A 20,347-nucleotide genomic window follows, 5' to 3' on the forward strand; every position below is an offset into this window, starting at 1 on the left:
CTCCCTGCTTGGCCCCGTCGACAGCAGCGAAGGCTGTCATATACCGCCCTATTTACGAGTTGGCTCTTTGGGGCTGTATTATGTGTCTAGTTGAAGGTGCTAGGTGTTGTCTTCTTCTAACAGCTACTAACGTGCGTGTGTTGTCTGTTTTTAGGATTTGTTCATTGATGTTGTTCTTTTTATTGCGGCGTTTTTTTGTTGAGTTCTGTCACTTGAGTGTTGCAGTTTGTTTAAGAATTCGTCACGTGAGCGTGGTGTTTTGCTTGTGGGAATTTCTGTCACAATTTGTGATTGTTATAATAATTGTAACGATTCATAATCTCATGAGTTTATAATGGGTTTGTGCGTGATTCTTATACGACCACACTGTGATTCTAATGATATTATAATACCTTACCTCCGTTTATATGGTATAAATTAAACATTGGTTCATAATCGTTTAATGTTTAGTGTTATCGTTTATAGTATTACAGTTTACATGTTATCGAGAACAGTTTATCCCCGACATACTTCGGGATTAGGGACTGTTTCGTTGATGAACGATTAACTACGGGGACCTTTCCTCTCAAGGAACACGTGTTAATCGGGTAGACAGCCAAGATGCTGCCGGTTAAGGGCACACTTGTGTGACGGAGATCCTACACCTGAAATTATCTTAATATGTTTTTGCTAGGAACATGATAAAATCAAGAATGGACAAACATTTGTTAAAAATACGTTTTTATTCATCTGCAATAATTTTACATCAAAACTCGAAGGGAATATTTATTACGTCCTATGTTCACACATTTCCAGTACCATGCAAACCATTTCCGTTCCAGGAATACCAAAACGTTAAAGTATCATTGATTTTCTTATTAATTCACCACATTTGTTCACTGTGCGTCCATGTTGAAGTCAATGCCATATATCCAACGATCGCGTCATCAATGTACATCCTGAAATCAGCTATCTAAAGTCGATTAATACCAATCAAATACAGCTATATACTTGAAAAAAAATCGTTTAAAATGTTGAGTAAAGATGTACCTACAGACGCATTCCAACTTTAGCTCAACAGGGACACTTAACAACTACAATTGAACCCTCTCACAACCAGTGCTCATCACACCACTTCGGCAAGTAACCCGATAACATTACAAACCACCACTGTGCACGTCATTAAACTCAAAAAAACTATAAAACTAAAATGGTCAAAATTACACACAAAAGTACTCGATACGGCTTAATAGGTATAACCACATGACGTAATATTTTTTTCAGTCACGCCGAGCTCTCGGTTTGATCCTCGAGCCACTCCATTACATCCAGCCATCTCTCGGGATCCAACTGCATGGGATCGAAGGTGGAAACTTCTTGAGGACTCATTGCAGCACCTTGAATTTCAGCTTTTGATTTCAGTTTCCTATCATTGTGGACCTTCTGATGCCTGTTAAGAGTTGACGACTGTGAAAATGCCTTCCCACACGCAGGGCACAGGAATGGCTTATCGCCCGTGTGTGTTCTCTGATGGTCTTGAAGAGTTGACGACTGTGCAAATGCCTTCCCACACACAGGGCACAGGAATGGCTTCTCACCCGTGTGTGTTCTCTGATGACTCTGAAGGTGTGATGACTTCGCAAATGTCTTCCCACACACAGGGTACAGGAATGGCTTCTCGCCCGTGTGCGTTCTCTGATGAGTTTGAAGAGTTGACGATTGTGCAAATGCCTTCCCACACACAGGGCACAGGAATGGCTTCTCGTCTGTGTGTGTTCTCTGATGAGTTTGAAGAGTTGATGAGTCTGCAAATGTCTTCCCACACACAGGGCACAGGAATGGCTTCTCGCCCGTGTGTGTTCTCTGGTGAGTTTGAAGATTTGATGCCTGTGCAAATGTCTTCCCACACACAGGGCACAGGAATGGCTTCTCGCCTGTGTGTGTTCTCTGATGAGTTTGAAGAGTTGAAGAGTCTGCAAATGTCTTCCCACACACAGGGCACAGGAATGGCTTCTCGCCCGTGTGTGTTCTCTGATGAGTTTGAAGATGTGATGAGTGTGCAAATGTTTTCCCACACACAGAGCACAGGAATGGCTTCTCACCCGTGTGCGTTCTCTGGTGTCTCTTAAGACTTGATGACCATGAAAAGGACTTCCCACACACAGAGCAATTCAATGGCTTCTTGTCTCCGTGTGCGTGGGGCTGTGGAGAGCGTCTCTGCTCCATGTGAGCGTAGTAACAGCAGCGCTGTTATCGAGTCAAAAGTACGCTATCAGCCGCAAGGATGTTTAGCGTCGAGTTTTGTATTTTGTTAACTGCTAAAACAAGAACGACACTCGCGTCTAACCGAGACGCAAAAAAATCCCGTAAATTTGACGACGAAAACGTTTAGTAGTTTATCTGCGAAAATAGACACTTACTTGGAGATTCACGGTATATCGATGTCTGTAACCCGTCTGAAGATGTCGCCACGAACTCTCCCGACACAAAGTCGCCTAAATGTCGACACAGCAATTGTGCTCGCCAGGCTGCGTTGTCTCGCGGTTGAAGGGCGATCAGCAGAGCGACGAGTCGAGCGTCCAACCTCATCAAGTTCCCTCTCGAAATGGCATTGAGCTCTGCTTCTGAGCCGCCTTATAACTCCCCCCCTAGGATCCAATCCTTTGTCTTTCAGGATATTTGCATTCGATTGTTAATTTTGGAAGGCACAATCCGCATGTCTATTAACATACCGAAGAGTAATGTGCCCATTGTGCTTCATGCATGAATATGTAAGTGCATCTCAGTGTGTAATTGTGCGCTTATTTTGAATTAATGGAAAAAAATTGTCCTCGATTTAAAGTGAATGCAGAGAAATTATCATGTAACTTTAGAAAAGGAAGAGAACGGCCTTCTCGACGAGGGAGTGAAACCCAATGGGTAATATTCTTTTACAGCGTTACAACGGATAGGTTGTAGTTCATAGGTTATAATATTATGTTTCACTATGGTAGAGCTTAACATGTGAGAGTATAAAATATCAGAGTTGATCAAATGCGACGATCAAGGGCGTCAATCGGGTGAGTTTGATCAGAGGCTTTAATCAAAGGCGTCATCCCATCACGGAACACCACCTCCCTGCGTTTATCACAGCAACAGAAGCAACTACAGCAGCAACAACAGCAGCGACAACAACAGCAGCAACATCACATTTCGAGGGCGACGCAGCTACTTCCGATTCTGCTGCCCAGCTGTTTGTAGTCAGGACCTGCTCTCGCAGGACCCCACACGTCTTTGGAAATGTTTGCGATGATCATGGCTGAGCTGAGAATTAAGTCACTCAAGATTAATTATAGATTTGAAGCTTTCGTGACTGCAAGGATTCATATTCTTAGGTTTTTTCGTCGTGATTGTTTTTTATTTTACTTTTATAAATTTTAATTTTTTACCCACGTGACTTTACCGAAAAAATCTAAGAATACACTCAAGATTACTTTGTTTAACCATAACTTTAGGTAGGTTAGTGTCATCGGGCCTCTGTGAATACTACTCATGAATGAAATCACACTCCTGTATGACCGACATTGTACTAATTTTGGTTGATCGAGTAGAACAAGGCACGTGCCATGGTCCAGACGAATTCTTATTAACAACAGTGTCATTAAATATGATGCTAAAATAAATGTTGACACTGGAATAAACGTGCACCTCTTAACCCCTCCCTCGCATTTACGACTAACAATTTGCATTTGCACATAACACACATTCAAGTACAGTAATTTGCTAATACGACCAAATTGTCATTCTAAAATTTGAATGCGATTCTTACCCTCGACCCCCCACAGTTCACATATCCGACCGTCGGTTCGATTGAACGGACAATTAACCATGTGTAGAGTTCCATTATAATACTTCTAATGAAATTAAAATACCGTACCTCCGTTTATGGTGGTATAAAACCAGTTGGTAGGTTTTTTTTGTCGTTTAATGTTTAGTGTTATTGTTTATAGTGTTATCAGTTTACATGTTTTAAGTACAGGTGATTCCCGGTGTACTTCGGTATTCTGGACCTGAACGTTGCGAAACGAATCATAACGAGGACATTTCCCCACCAGAGCGCAATCCGCTAATGAAACGAACTCGGGGCGGCGGGAACACGTGCTTCCATGGGCAGTGGGGGACAGGGCATGGTTGTATTGCCTACAGGTGCCACCGGGTATGTCCCCCAAGTTGCTCCGCCCATGGCGGTAGAGGTCATAGAGGTGGGTGATGTAAAGACAGTGCATCAACTAAGGGACAAGTGGTGACAACAAGATAGAGAGAGAGTTCGATAAGGGAAGGCGAGACCAAGTGTGGGCGGAGGTTTACACAACACGGTCCTTAAATATATTGCTAAAATAACGTCTACACCCAATTCAACATGCAGTTCCACCTCGGCCATGAGCAACCCACAGCACGCGCAGAGGGAGGAGACCACGAGGGAGACGGCCTCAACTTGAAGAGAAAGTTGACAAACTCACGGATGCCATCACCCAGCTGCTGCAACGCCTGTCGGATGAGACGCTGCGTCCCGCGGCACCAACCAGGCGAGTAAAGGAAGAGCTGAGCCCGAATCGGAAGCCGCCACCCGAACATCAGCAGCAGTCGATAGCGTGATTCTAATAGGACCACGTTGTTATTATCATAAATTTAATGCGATCAAAACCGCGCACCTCCCATTTTGCATTTACGACTCGCGATATGCATCTACATATAACATACATTCTAGCTCAGTGTAATTCTAATACGACCATAGTGTTATTGTAATAATTTTAATCCGATCCTAATCCCCCAGTTCGCATATCCGACCCCCGGTTCGCATGTCCAACGGACATACATATTACATACATACATACCATAGTATGTATGTAATATGCATACATATGTGCAGTGTGATTCTATTACGATCACATTGTGATTATAATACTTCTAATGGTATTCTAATATTGATTTGAAGCTTTCGTGACTGCAGGAATTAATACTCGTTGGTTCTTTCGGTAAAGTCACGTAGGTAGAAATAAAACAAAGTAAATCACGTTTCGAACGAAACACAAGCGCCCGTCTTCAGGTGAGAATCGCGATGTCTGCTGCGAGCAGCACGATGTCTGCTGCAGACATCGTTTCGGGCGCTTGTGTTGCGTCCGAAACGTCGTTATTTATTTTGTTTTATTTATACCTACGTGACTTTACCGAAAGAACCAAAGAGTATAGATATTCTAATACTGTCCCTCCGTTTACGGTCTTATAAATAATATAAAAAAAACTAGTTTATATTCGTTTAATGTTTAATGTTATCTTTAAAGCGTTACAGTTTACATGTTTTAGAGTACAAGTGATCTCCAGTATACTTCGGAATTAGGGAAAGGAACGTTGCTAAACTATTTATAACGGGGACCTTTCCCCTCTAGGAACACATGTTGATGGTGGAGACAGCCAAGACGTTGCCGGTTAAGGTCAGACTTGTGTTGCTGCAGTTGCTGCTGCTGCAGTTCCTGTTGCAGTTGCTGCTGCAGTTGCTGCTGCTGCAGTTGCTGCTGCATTTCCTGTTACAGTTGCTCCTGCAGTTGCTGCTGCAGTTGCAGCAGCTGCAGTTGCTGCTGCTGCAGTTGATGCTGCTGCAGTTGCTGCTGTTGCTGCTGCTGCAGTTGCTGCTGCTGCAGTTGCTGCTGCTGCAGTTGCTGCTGCTGTAGTTGTTGCTGCTGCAGTTGCTGCTGCAGTTGCTACTGCAGTTGCTGCTGCTGCTGCAGTTGTTGCTGCTGCAGTTGCTGCTGATTATGCAGTTGCTTCTGCTGCTGCTGTTGCTGCTGCAGTTGCTGCTGTTGCTTCTGCTGCTGCTGTTGTTGCTGCTTAATATGCTTCAGTTCCAGTGGTGTTCCGTGATGGGATAACAAACTTTGATCAAATACTTTTATCAAACGAGTCATTACAATCGTAACGATTCATAATTTCACGGGCTAATATTGGGTTTGTGCGATTATTTAACATATTCATACTGAATATTGTTATTTGATTACATTGAGATGGAACATTCATCCCGCAGTGGACAGCTTGATCCTAATACCACCAAAGTGTCATTCAAGTAATTTTAATCCCATCCTGATCCTGCACCTTCCGTTTCACATATCACACCCTTGGTTCGCACGTCCATATTACATACATACATGTTACATACATGCATGTACCATGTTACATACATACATGTTACATGCATACATGTTACATGCACATATACTTACTACAAACAGATATGTTCCATACATACATGTTACATACTTACGACCGTAGTGTGATTCGAATAATTCGAATGCGATTCGAAAATCACACTTCAAGGTAGGTTGTTCTAATCTATAACACTAGTTAATAATGTTATTGTATAGCCTTATAATGTATAGCTCATATGTTATATTGTTAGAGTTCACATACTAGTTTACAGTAATTTGTAGATTCTTCAAATGTATATGTGCATTTTTTTAAGTTACCACTGTTGAAGTTCATAATGTTAAAGTTCACAGTGTGAGAATTTACAATGTGAGAGTATATCCAAGACGACGATCGATAGCGTTGGTCTGGTAGGTTGGTGTCACGGGACACCAACATGCTGCCGATATAACAGTAACAGAAGCAACTACAGCAGCTATGAAACCATTCGATGGCAAAGCAGCGACTTCTTCAATCTGAGAGTTTGTGGCCGTGCCCTGTTCTCGTGGGACCCGACACGGATTTGGAAATAATTGCTATGATCATGTCTGAGCTGGGATGAGCGACTAATGTTTACTTTGTTTAATCATAACTGTGCGTAGGTTAGTGCCATCGGTGCTGAGTGAATACTACTCATGAATGAACTCATTCTTCTTTCGGATAGAAATTTGAAATCGTTTCGGTAGAACAATTCGCTTTCCTTTTCGAGACGAATTGTTATCTTCAAGTGCGCCCGTAAATATACTGCTAAAATACACAGCATAGGGAAGGCTGCCTTGTTCGGGAGATGTAGTTTGGCTAAGTCGCTGTGGCCGGGTGATGACACGGATTCTGAAACAATGGAGTTAAACACTCGCTGCTTGGCCCCGTCGACAGCAGCGAAGGCTGTCATATACCGCCCCATTTACGAGTTGGATGTATAATGTGTATAGTTAAAGGTGATAGGTGTTGTCTTCTTCCAACCGCTACTAACATGCGTGTGTTGTCTGTTTTTAGGATTTGTCCATTGATGTTGTTTCTTTTATTGCGGCGTTTTTTTGTTGAGTTCTGTCACTTGAGTGTTGCAGTTTCTTTAAGAATTCGTCACGTGAGCGTGGTGTTTTGCATGTGGGAATGTCGCTTTGTCACAATTTGTGATTGTTATAAAATTGTAACGATTTATGATCGCATGCGTTTATAATGGGTTTGCGCGTGTATTTATATAAATATATTCCGTCTTGTTAATCGATGACATCTAGCAGTGAAAATCGTGATTGTAATATGACCATGTTGTAATTGTAATAATTTTTATCCGATCCTTGCACGTACACTATACATACATATTAGCGATTCTTATACGACCACACTGTGATTCTAATGCTTCTAATGATATTATAATACCTTAGCTCCGTTTAAATGGTTATAAATTGAAACACTAGTTTATAATCGTTTAATGTTTAGTATTATCGTTCATAGTATTACAGTTGACATGTTATAGAGAACAGTTTATCCCCGACATACTTGTGTGACGGAGATACTCCATTTTAAATTATCTTAACATGTTTTTGCTAGGAACATTATAAATAAAGACCGGACAAACATTTGTTAAAAAATAGTTTTTATTCATCTGCAATAATTTTTACGTCAAAACTCGAATGGAATATTTATTATGTTCTATGTTCACACATTTCCAGTACAATGCAAACCATATCCGTTCCAGGAATACCAAAGCGTTAAAGTATCATTCCCCATTATTTCCTTATTAGTTCACCACATTTGTTCACTGTGCGTCTATGTTGAAGTCAAGGCCATATATCCAACGAACGCGTCATCAATGTACATCCTGAAAACAGCTATCTAAAGTCGATTAATACAGCTATATACTTGAAAAAAAAATCGTTTAAAATGTTGAGTAAAGATCTAACTACAGACGCATTCCAACTTTAGCTCAACAGGAACACTTAACGACTACAATTGAACCCTCTCACAACCAGTGCTCATCACACCACTTCGGCAAGTAATCCGATAACATTACAAACCACCACTGTGCACGTCATTAAACTCTCAAAAACTGTAAAACACAAATTGTCAAAATTATACACAAAAGTACTCGATACGGATTTAAAAGGTATAACCACATGACGTAATTTTTTTTCAGTCACCCCGAGCTCTCTGGTTGACTCTCGAGCCACTCCATTACATCCAGCCATCTCTCGGGATCCAACTGCATGGGATCGAAGGTGGAAACTTCTTTAGAACTCATTGCAGCACCTTGAATTTCAGCTTTTGATTTCAGTTTCCTATCATTGTGGACCGTCTGATGCCTGTTCCTGGTTGATGAGTCTGCAAATGTCTTCCCACACACAGGGCACAGGAATGGCTTCTCGCCCGTGTGTGTTCTCTGATGACTATGAAGATTTGTTGACTTGGAAAATGTATTCCCACACACAGGGCACAGGAATGGCTTCTCGCCCGTGTGTGTTCTCTGATGACTATGAAGAGTTGATGAGTCTGCAAATGTCTTCCCACACACAGGGCACAGGAATGGCTTCTCGCCCGTGTGTGTTCTCTGATGACTATGAAGATTTGATGACTTTGAAAATGTCTTCCCACACACAGGGCACACGAATGGCTTCTCGCCCGTGTGTGTTCTCTGATGACTATGAAGATTTGATGACTTTGAAAATGTCTTCCCACACACAGGGCACACGAATGGCTTCTCGCCCGTGTGCGTTCTCTGATGAGTTTGAAGAGTTGACGATTGTGCAAATGCCTTCCCACACACAGAACACAGGAACGGCTTCTCGCCCGTGTGTGTTCTCTGGTGGCTCTGAAGATGTGATGGCCGTGAAAAGGACTTACCACACACAGAGCAATTGAATGGCTTCTTGTCTCCGTGTGCGTGGGGCTGTGGAGAGCGTCTCTGCTCCATGTGAGCGTAGTAACAGCAGTGGTGTTATCGAGTCAAAAGTACGCTATCGGCCGCAAGGATGTTTAGCGTTGAGTTTTGTTAACTACTAAAACAAGAACGACACTCGCGTCTAACCGAGACGCAAAAAAATACCGCTAATTTAACGACGAAAACGTTTAAGAGTTCATCCGCGAAAATAGACACTTAATTGGAGATTCACGGTATATCGATGTCTGTAACCCGTCTGAAGATGTCGCCACGAACTCTCCCGACGCAAAGTCGCCTAACTGTCGATACAGCAATTGTGCTCGCCAGGCTGCGTTGTCTCGCGGTTGAAGGGCGATCAGCAGAGCGACGAGTCGAGCGTCCAACCTCATCAAGTTCCCTCTCGAAATGGCATTGAGCTCTGCTTCTGAGCCGCCTTATAACTCCCCCCGAGGATCCAATCCTTTGTCTTTCAGGATATTTGCATTCGATTGTTAATTTTGGAAGGTACAATCCGCATGTCTATTAACATACCGAAGGGTAATGTGCCCATTGTACTTCATGCATGAATATGTAAGTGCATCTCAGTGTGTAATTGTGCGCTTATTTTGAATAAATGGAAAAACGTTGTCCTCGATTTAAAGTGAATGCAGAGAAATTAGCATGTAACTTTAGAAAAGGAAGAGAGCGGCCTTCTCGACGAGGGAGTGAAACCCAATAGGTAATATTCTTTTACAGCGTTACAATGGATAGGTTGTAGTTCATAGGTTATAATATTATGTTTCACTATGATAGAGCTTAACATGTGAGAGTCTACAATATCAGAGTTGATAAAATGCGACGATCAAGGGCGTCAATCGGGTGAGTTTGAACAGAGGCTTTAATCAAAGGCGTCATCCCATCACGGAACACCACCTCTCTGCGATTATTACAGCAACAGAAGCAACTACAGCAGCAACAACAGCAGCAACATCACATTTCGAGGGCAACGCAGCTACTTCCGATTCTGCTGCCCAGCTGTTTGTAGTCGGGACCTGCTCTCGCAGGACCCCACACGTCTTTGGAAATGATTGCGATGATCATGTCTGAGCTCAGAATTAAGTCACTCAAGATTACTTTTTTAACCATAACTTTAGGTAGGTTAGTGTCATCGGGGCTCTGTGAATACTACTCATGAATGAAATCACACTCCTGTGTGACCGACATTGTACTAATTTTGGTTGATCGAGTAGAACAAGGCACATAACATGTCCAGACGAATTCTTATCAACAACAGTGTCCTTAAATATGATGCTAAAATAAATGTTAACACTGGATTAAACGTCCACGTCTTAACCCCTCCCTCGCATTTACGACTAACAATTTGCATTTGCACATAACATACATTCAAGTACAGTAATTTGCTAAAACGACCAAATTGTCATTCTAAAATTTGAATGCCATTCTTACCCTCGACCCCCACAGTTCACATATCCGACCTCGGTTCGATTGAACGGACAATTAACAAACATGTGTAGAGTTCCATTATAATACTTCTAATGAAATTAAAATACCGTACCTCCGTTTATGGTGGTATAAATTATAAAACCAGTTGGTAGCTTTTTTTGTCGTTTAATGTTTAGTGTTGTTGTTTATAGTGTTATCAATTTACGTGTTTTTAAGTACAGGTGATTCCCGGTATACTTCGGTATTCTGGACCTGAACGTTGCACCGTCTCTCTGGGGACCCGTGTGGTGTGTGTAGCGAGTATCACGGGGTGGGCAGGTAGTGTGGTGATAGTGGTCACGGTTGGCACCGATGCACGACCACCGCCACCACCCCTACTGGGCGGTGGACCTGCCACCACAAAGCAGCACGCGGCGGAGGAGTGAGGCGATCGCTCTCGCAACGCGAGCGAGGCCCCCTCGCTTCCTCTTCTTTTCGTGCATCTCCACCTGCACCTCTTCCGTTTTCTCCTCCGTCTCATCCTCCTCCATCCCCTCTTCTTCATCCTCCACCACCATCTTCTCCTCTACCTCCTCCTCCTCTTCCTGTGCCACCTCCATCTTCTTCTCCTCCGCTAGCACCATTTCTTCCTCCTTCATCTCCTCCTCACCTTCCGGCACCACCGTCTCCACCACCGTCTTCTCTTCCTCCTCCACCACCATTGTTTCCCCTTTGTCCGTCGTCTCCATGTCCTCCACCACGACCATCTGTTCATCCTTTGTTGTCTCCTTGTCCTCCATCTCCGTATTGTCTTTCTCCTCTCCCTCCGTGTTCTCCTCCATTGTCACCATCACAATCTCGTCCTCCTTTGCCTTCTCTTCCTCCGATTTCTCCTCCTCTGTCTCTACCTCATCCTCCATCATCTCCTCCTTTACCTCTTCCTCCGTCTCTACTTCATCCTCCATCTCCTTCACCTCTTCCTTCGTCTCCTTCTCCACAACCTCTGTCTTCACTTCAAAGGCCTGGACGAGTGAGGAGGAGGGCTGAGCTGGCTCAGATCTGTGAAGAGACAACACGACACCGTTCTAGATTTGAAGCGTTCGTGACTGCAATGATTCATATTCTTAGGTTTTTTCGGTGAAGTCACGTAGGTAAAAAAACATTAAAAAGTAAAATAAAATAACATACAAAATTAAAATCACGACGTTTCGGAGGCAACACAAGCTTCCGTCTTCAGGTGGTACCGTCACAGCCACGACAGCTGTATCAAGTAAATGAGAGATTGCAGAAGCTACCACTCCGTTTATATAATGGTTGGAGAAGGTGGTGGGGCAAGGGCCGCATACTTTTATTAATATGGTAAGGTGAGGCTTAAGACTAAGAATAGACTGCATATTCGTAGTCTTGACTCAACCTGTAACAGGGAGACCACCACTAGACATGGTAAAACTGTGATGGTTGTCTGTCAAACACGACACCGTTCCACCTTGCTGCTACGGCAGACATCGCCATCTAATAATAATAGTTCAATTTGTAACGCGCGCAAATTTGCAGACGTAGTGGCCGCAACTCAGAGGCGCGGAGCCAAGCTCAGAGTCGCTCAAAAGCATGATTGTAGAGGTGAGTTTTTAAGTGTCTCTTGAAGGAGGCGATTTAGGTGATGCTGCGAATGTGCAGAGGGATATCGTTCCAGACTGTTGGGGCTGCCACCGAGAAGCGGCGCATAGACACGATGACCATCCTGGATCTTGGTATCGAGAGGAGGTCGTGAGTCGCGCTGCGCAGGCATCTGCCGTGTGCTGAGCTGCAAGTTGTCAATAATGAAGAAAGGTACGGCGGGCAGGCGGATATGAAGGCATCGTCCGTGGGTGGAATGTGTGGCGGATTAATTCGAGCTGAATAGAAACAGCAATAACGACATGGCCAGTGAGTGTGCTTAGTATTGGTGCTGTCATTCTCATGGCGCCAGGCTATCCTTGAAATAGGTGCAGCTGTGTCTCACACAGACTGCTGTAGTTTCACAGTAGTGGGTGGCGTTGCTGTGCAAATTTATCTGAATAATTTGAAGTGACATTTTTTTGGTGACAGGGCCGTCGGTATAAAATAAATTAAATCACAACGTTTAGATTGCAACACAAGCAATCATCATCGGGTGGGAAAACCACAGCAAGAAACTTTCTTGCAATAACGACATGGCCATCGAAACGTCGTGATTAAATTTTATTTATTTTATTTCATACCTACGTGAATTTACCGAAATAACCAAAGAGTATGGATCCCTGTAGTCACGAAAAAAAAATCTAGATTTAAGCTTTCTATATGTATATTCTAATTGACCCCTTGCACATAATGTCCTAAGCATTTCAAATGGCATCGATAGAGATCCTGAACGTCCACTGTGACGGAATGGGTGTGTATGTGTGTGGTCAATGCAGCAGCAATAATAGCCAGGGCGGGAAGCAAGATCTGAACTGTAATGATGAAGAATGAGTGCACGACAATTTGGTCGCTTCAACACATCCACGATTTCAAAAAAGTGTCCGTCAGTGATTTGTGGTCGAGAGAGCCACCTCCCTTGACGTCGAAGGCATCTCAGTGCATTGCATGCGATTAGCCTCTCGCATCTCTCATCTCATCGCGTTTTAAATTGGACACCCCTCTCAGTGGTAGCTGTCGCTGTGCATTACAAGGCGACTTGGCAGCTGGCCTGGAAACAGGCGATAGACAGCGAAAATCTCACGGTGGATGGAGGGTTACATGGTGAAGATATGCCCACTTCGTTATGTGGTCTAACCCAGAAACCAGTTATGAAAAATAAATCTGTCCACAGTATAGCGGAAATTACACGTGGAGTTTGCAGTGTCTGTGAATTTTGAGAGCGCGACAGGGCTTGAGCACCTGTGCATCACAGCAACATTGACCAGGGTTTGAATTCCACGTTTGGCCACATTCTCCGTGTGGATTATGCAGCCCCCTGTTCTGGGAATGTTCTGCAGCTTTCTCCCTGTTACTGAACCCACACAAGCAATGCAAATTGTTCAATTTGGATCGCAAACAGTAGCAACTTTCTTGAAAAATGCGAGCAAACTTGGCAGGATCCTCCTGAAAAAAAGTCTTGAGACCGAGTAAGGCTGATGCTGCGTGAGAAGCATGGCAATAAATAACAAAAATAAACACACAGGGCGCACACGCAGAGTGGTTTACCGTGGCTCAGCGACTCCGGAGTTTGCTTTATCTTCTTGGAAGCCCTCTTCTCCAAAGCTCGGAGCTATTGGGCCCCACACAGGATTGGAGGACGTGGCGGCGGCGATGGCGGCGGTGGTGGAGGTGGTGTCAGTGGTAGTGGTGGTGGCAGTGGTAGTGGTGCTGCTGCTGGTGGTAGCGGTCTGGAGCCATTGTCGCTCGATCTTGGCGAGGCGCTGCTCTTCCTCGAGGCACTTTTGCTCCACAAGACGCTTCTCCTCCATCAAGTGCTCCTCCTCCTCTTGACGCTTCACCTCAACGAGGCGCTTCTCCTGCATGAGACGTTTCTCCTCGAGGAGCTTCACCTTGCGAAAGCGCCTCTCCTCAAGACGCTTCTTCTTCTTCTCGAGACGCTTCAGCTCTATGAGACGCTTCACCTCAAAGAGGCGATTCTCCTCCATGAGGTGCTTCTCTTCCTCGACCCGCTGCACCTCAAGGAGGCGCTTCTCTTCTTCCACCCGCTTCTCCTCCATGAGGCGCTTCTCTTCCTTGACCCGCTTCACATCTATGAGTCGCTTCTCTTCCTCCAGATGCTTCTCCTTGAGACGCTTCACCTCGCGAAGGCGCTTCTCCTCCATGAAGCGCGTTTCTTCAAGGAGGCGCTTTTCCATGACGCGTTTCACGTCGTTGAGGATTTTGTTTCGAAGGCACTTCTGCTCCGTTTGGTGCTTCACCTTGGCGAGGCGCTTCACCTCACTGGGGCGCTTCTCTTCCATTGGGCATTTCAACTTCGCAAGGCGCTTGTCCTCCTGGAGACGCTTCACTCCGCTAAAGTTCTTCACCTCCCCAATGCTCCTCTGTTCACGCGAAGATAAGCACATACCCATTCAGACATGCGCACTCAGGACAACATCCATTCTCGCAGGCACACAAACATGGACGGGCACATAGACAAACAAAAATGCATACTGGCACATCTATGTAAGGATGCAAACATGCACATTAACTCATGGCATGACGTGATGATGGAGGGATGGAGTGATGGTGTTGGGAGACGGTGTTGTGATACGGAGAGGAGAAATTGTGGAATGTTCTGGAGAGACGGTGCCTTGTGATGTTATTGACGCTTTATGAGGCTCTATGATATTGTATTGATTCTCGAATTGAATCTTTCGTGACTGCAAGCATTCATACTCACGTATGTCACTTTACCGAAAAAACCTAAGAAAGAGTCACGTACGTGACTTTACCGAAAAAACTAAGAGTATATTGTATCGAGTTGGTGGTGATGTGAAGAGATTGTGTGGTGATGTGAGGTGTAGTGATGTTTTGGTGCAATGGTGTGGGAGTGTGGAGAGAATGTGGTGTTTGACTCCCATAGACCCCATACACACCTTTGGGGAACGATTTTCATAGCTTTGGCCTGGGAAAGGGTCCACTTCATCCATAATGTCCCCCCACGTGGTCGATTGGCGCCATGACTCCCTGGCTACGGAAAACAAAATTAATTCAAAGGACGAGTAATGTATTAGAGAACGAAGCACGTGGATATTCACACAACTAATTCTGAGATTCTTGTAATTACCTCTTAACACATAACATGACCTACTGTTGAGAAACATTAGTCACATGGCAGTAAAACATTACAAGTCATATTTTTGTAAGCATGTTGAGATCATCAATTTCATAAAGTTGAGACCCCAATTTAACCCAATATGGCTGAAACGCAGCTCTAAATCCATGCTGTCTGCCACACTTGACCGTTTACCTCTTCCCATCACCACCAAGAAAAATAATTAATCAGGGAGCTGCCTCCTCTGCATAAAAGCCACGTGATGCAGGTAACTGTGACTTACCATCATAGTCCTCCAAGATGTCAGCCCACTTGCGTTGTCTGTCCATGTTGTTGGGAAGGAGTAGTTTCTGTTTGATGTTGGAGGGCCTGGGGAGGTTGTAAAAACGCTCAGATTTAGCAACCTTTTGAAACACTCATCCTCTCAATTATTACATATTTGACCACTCGCTGTACCAATCAAATCACTTTCGTGCCGTTTGTTTTACAAGTCCACTCACTCGCTTGTTTGCCCACTCACGCGTGCGTCAGATCGCTCACTCATCCACCCACGCGAACATGTTTATTCAAACTGCCTATTGCATTAAACATAATCGCCAGACATAACCGTGATGTTTAACCTCTAATCCAGACAAGCATGTTGATGCACAGCCCATTTGTATTAATCTACTGCTTGATAAAGGCCCCCCTATGTCTTGTAGGTCATTTTGGGTCAAATGACCATACTTAAATCATTTGTTATAACCCGAGAATGACGTCGTAGGTCACGTGATGTCAGAGGTACCGCCCATGTGGCTGTGACATCACAGATAGGAGACGTCTATGGCAGCAGCTCGGGTCTGAACTAAAAGGTAGACTCCTCCCCCGTGTTGGATAACATTCAATACATGTAATGCAGGGCACAATTATGCAGGCAATCAGAACACAATAATTTTAGACATGTTAATCATATTATATGAGATTTAAACAGGTTAGTTATGAACGTTTTAAATGTTAACTTGCTTTGGGTCTAAACAATGACAGTAACAGCAACATATCAGAGCATGCCAAGTAACCTAACTAATAGTCTTAATTTGGTTGCAGAAAATCCAAATGTCAACATTTTCAAAAATAATGAAGCTTTAGTTTGTAGTCAAAACGTGCAATAAAAATAAACAACACACATCGTCAACAGGGACGCTCACCTCGTTGAGGATGCGCTCTGCAAAGGCTTCTTCTGCTGCTGCTCACTCGTGCGCATTCCTCTCGACTGCGGGTGGAGGCGTGGCTATGACGTAACAGAGGTGACGTCACTACAGCGAGGCTCCGCCCCCACGCGCTTGGCGGGCGCACCACGTGGTGCAGTGCGGGTGGTGTGCGTCACTGGAAACAGCAGAGCCCTCTGTTCGACATTAAACATTTGCCCCCTCGCTTTGTGCTGTCTTTGATGTCGCCGTTACTGCGGCGAGGACTGAAGCGATGCCTGGCCATCAGGCCTGGCATATACCTAGGCCTCAGGCTTCATACTGTTTCGTAGTTATTTTTTGTTTAATAGGAATTATTAACTTGCATTTCATTAATTACATTTCAAGCGTATAAACACCATCCCATTGGTTTATTTACTTTTAAATTCAGGTTTTTTATTAAGAGTTTTTGGTCTGTAGTTATATTTAAGTGAGTGAGGTGGTTGTACTAAGTGTGAATTTGAGTTCCATGTAAATTATTATTGTGTAAAGGATTTGTCTGTGTGCACCTATCCTGGCAGTGGTAATATGGGCTTTTTATGATTAAGTTGTTAATGAGATTGTTTATTTGTGTGTGTCTGTTATCTATGTCTGTGTCAGGTTACATATCTATGTTTGTAGCTGTGTGTATTTGTTAATTTATGATGGGTGGTGATGATGCTGTTTCTTGATAATGGATGGTGGTGATGATGATGGGTGGTGATTATGAAGGGTGGTAATGATGATGGTTGGTGATGATAATGTGTAGTGATTATGATGGGTGGTAGTAATGATCATGGGTGGTGGTAATGATTGGTGAGGTTATGATGATGGGTGGTGATGATGATGGGTTGTTGTGATTATGGGTGTTGATGATGATGGATGATTGGTGGTGGTTATGATGAATGTTGGTTGTGATGGTTTGGTGGTGGTGGTGGTGACGATGGTTGGTGATGGTGAGTTGATAGTGATAATGATGATTGGTGATGATAATGGGTGTTGATGCTGATGATTATGGGTGGTGATGAGTAAATGAGCCACCACCCAATACATAACAGCAACAGAAGTAACTACAGCAGAAACAATAACAGCAGCAGCAACAACACATTTTGAGGGTGACGCAACTACTTCTGATTCTGCTGTTTCTGCTGCTCGACTATTTGTAGCCAGGCCCTGCTCTCGCGGGACCCCACAAATCTTTGGAAATGATTGCGATGATCATGTCTGAGCTGAGAATTAAGTGACTAAACGTTACTTTGTTTAACCATGACTGTGTGTAGGTTAGTATCTGGGGGCTCAGCGAATACTATTCATGAAAGAACTCGCACTCCTTTATGACCGACATTGTACTAATTTTGGTTGATCGAGACGAACAAGGCACGTGCAGACGAACTTTTATTTCCAATATTGTCCTTAAATTTGATGCTAAAATAAACGTTAACACTGGATTAAACATGCACCTCTTAACCTCTGCCTCGCATTTACGACTAACAATTTGCATTTACAATTAACATACAGTCAAGCACAGTAAAATGCGAATACGACAATATTGTTATTCTAGGAATTTGAATTCGATTCTAACCCTGCACCCCACCCCAGTTTGCATATCCAACCCCCGGTTCGATGGAACGTTCGCTTTACATACATATGAGCAGAGTGCGATTATAATACTTCTAATGAGATTTGAATACCGTACCTCCGTTTATGGTGTAATGAATTAGAAAACCAGTTTATAGTCATTTAATGTTGAGTGATATCGTTTATAATGATACAGCTGAAGTCATAGAGGTGAAACGGCTGCAGTGTGTATGAATACAGATAGGGCGTCGCCGTTGGTTCGTCCACCCATCCCGCCTCAAGACTTATGTCCGTCCCCACCCAGACGGCTCATCCCCATGTCCTGTACAGCCCAAGTCTGGTGTGTCCGACGTGGTGGGGCGCTCGGCAAGGGAAACCGTACTCCAAAGGAAATGTGTTCTGCCGCCCACAGTTTCTGAGCCCCTGATGCCCGGGGTGCCTCACGGATCCGCCACGTTCGAGGTACCGGTGCCTGGAGCCTGGTCATATTCTTCAAAAGAAGTCAGGGACCTGCCTAATCCTTCAAGGCTGTGGTGCGAGCCCTTGACGCCCCGAAATGCACAAGATTTCACCATGGGCGCGGGACGGGCGTCGAGAACCAGGTCAAAATGCGCAAGGTTGTGCTTGTAGGCTCCACGCCCAATATCAATACTGTATATTATTAATTCTGACCTTACTCCCTCCCTTTGATGCTGCTAATCCTGCATAATGCACGGGCATAATGACTTTAAACCCCTCGCCAAACCTCCTACGCATTTCACAAGTAGTGCTAATCGCATATCTGCATTTCCCATAAATATGCTAAAATCATCTTGATATGCAAATTATTTTGTCAAGACGCTCTTCGCTCCTCCATCGCAGCATAAAGAGTCGCTCCAAGCCTGGAGCGTGACATACAGACTCCGTCTACTTGACGGACCTGTTCTCCACCTGAGGACGGCTGCTTGCGTTGTGGCCGAAACGTCGTGAGAATTATTTTATTATGTTTTATTTTTATTATTTTATTACTTCCCTTCTACGTGACTTTACCGAAAGAACCAAGAAGATGTATATTGCTATTCGGTTCCATTGAGATGGAACATTCTACCAGCAGTGGGCAGCTTGATTCTAATACGACCGTGGTGCGATTTTAATAATTTTGATGCGATTCTAAATCTGGCACCACCCAGGCCGAATTTACGACTCCCGATGTACATCTACATTTAACATACATTCTAGCTCAGTGTAATTCTAATACGACCATAGTGTTATTCTAATCATTTTAATCCGATCATAATCCTGCACCCCCCCGTTCGCATATCCGACCACCGGTTCGCATGTCCAAAGGCCATAGATGCATATTACATACGTACATACGAGCACAGTTCGCTTGCACGTACACTATTATACACGAAATTCTCAGTTTTTTTTTTTTTAATGAACGTATGTTTTTCAAATCATATGAAATGCAATTATGTTATAATATGTGATTGTTATACACTTTATCTGTTTACATAGCGTATATAGCTATTCGATTAAATTAACATGACATTAATCCAACAGTGGACAGTTTAATTCTAATACGACTACAGTGGGATTTTAATCATTGTAATGAGGTTCAAATCTTGCATATCCTACCCCCGGTTCGCATTCACTTAACATTTATTTTGTTAAAAACTAATAATACCGTACCTCTGTTTTTGGTGTTATAAATGATGAAACTAGTTAATAGATTATTTATTTTAACTATTTTTGTTATCGTTGATAGTGTTACAGTTCACATGTCATACTTGATGATTAGGGACCGTAACGTTACGAATACATTTATAATGGGAACCTTTCCCCTCCAGGGACACATGTTAGTGGAGAGACAGCCAAGATGCTGCCGGTTAAGGGCAGATTTGTGTGACGAAGATCCTCCACCTAAAACTCGCTTAAAACACGTTTTTGCTATAAACATTATAAAATAAATAAACGGACACACATTTGTTAAAATACGTTTTTATTCATCTGCAATAACTTTTACGTCAAAACTCGAATGGAATATTTATTATGTCATATGTTCAAACAGTTACAGTACAATGCAAACCATATCCGTTCCAGGAATACCAAAGCGTTAAAGTATCATTACCCATGATGCCCTTATTAGTTCACCACGTTTGTTCACTGCTCGTCTATGTTGAAGTCAAGGCCATATATCCAACGAACGCGTCATCAATGTACATCCTGAAATCTAAAGTCGATTAATAAAAAGAGCTATATACTTGAAAACTAAAACGTTTAAAATGTTGAGTAAAGATGTACCTACAGACGCTTTCCAAATTTAGCTCAACAGGA

The 20,347-nt window shown here is 43.5% G+C and overlaps 1 protein-coding gene across 1 annotated transcript in view; it reads right to left on the bottom strand.

Annotated features, from left to right (window-relative positions):
* Positions 1-20,347, bottom strand: part of LOC133361338 (zinc finger protein 208-like) — a gene marked incomplete at both ends in the record, with an annotated part of 534,864 nt that overhangs the window by 497,531 nt on the left and 16,986 nt on the right. Inside the window, 2 exons of the mRNA XM_061580270.1 lie at positions 1,420-2,181; positions 8,489-9,058. Coding sequence (XP_061436254.1) covers positions 1,420-2,181; positions 8,489-9,058 — 1,332 coding nt within the window. The remainder of the gene's footprint in view (positions 1-1,419; positions 2,182-8,488; positions 9,059-20,347) is intronic.

The sequence above is a fragment of the Lethenteron reissneri genome, chromosome 72 (assembly GCF_015708825.2).
Source record: "Lethenteron reissneri isolate LAM-NWPU_2019-01 chromosome 72, ASM1570882v1, whole genome shotgun sequence".
NCBI classification, from domain to species: Eukaryota; Metazoa; Chordata; class Hyperoartia; order Petromyzontiformes; family Petromyzontidae; genus Lethenteron; species Lethenteron reissneri.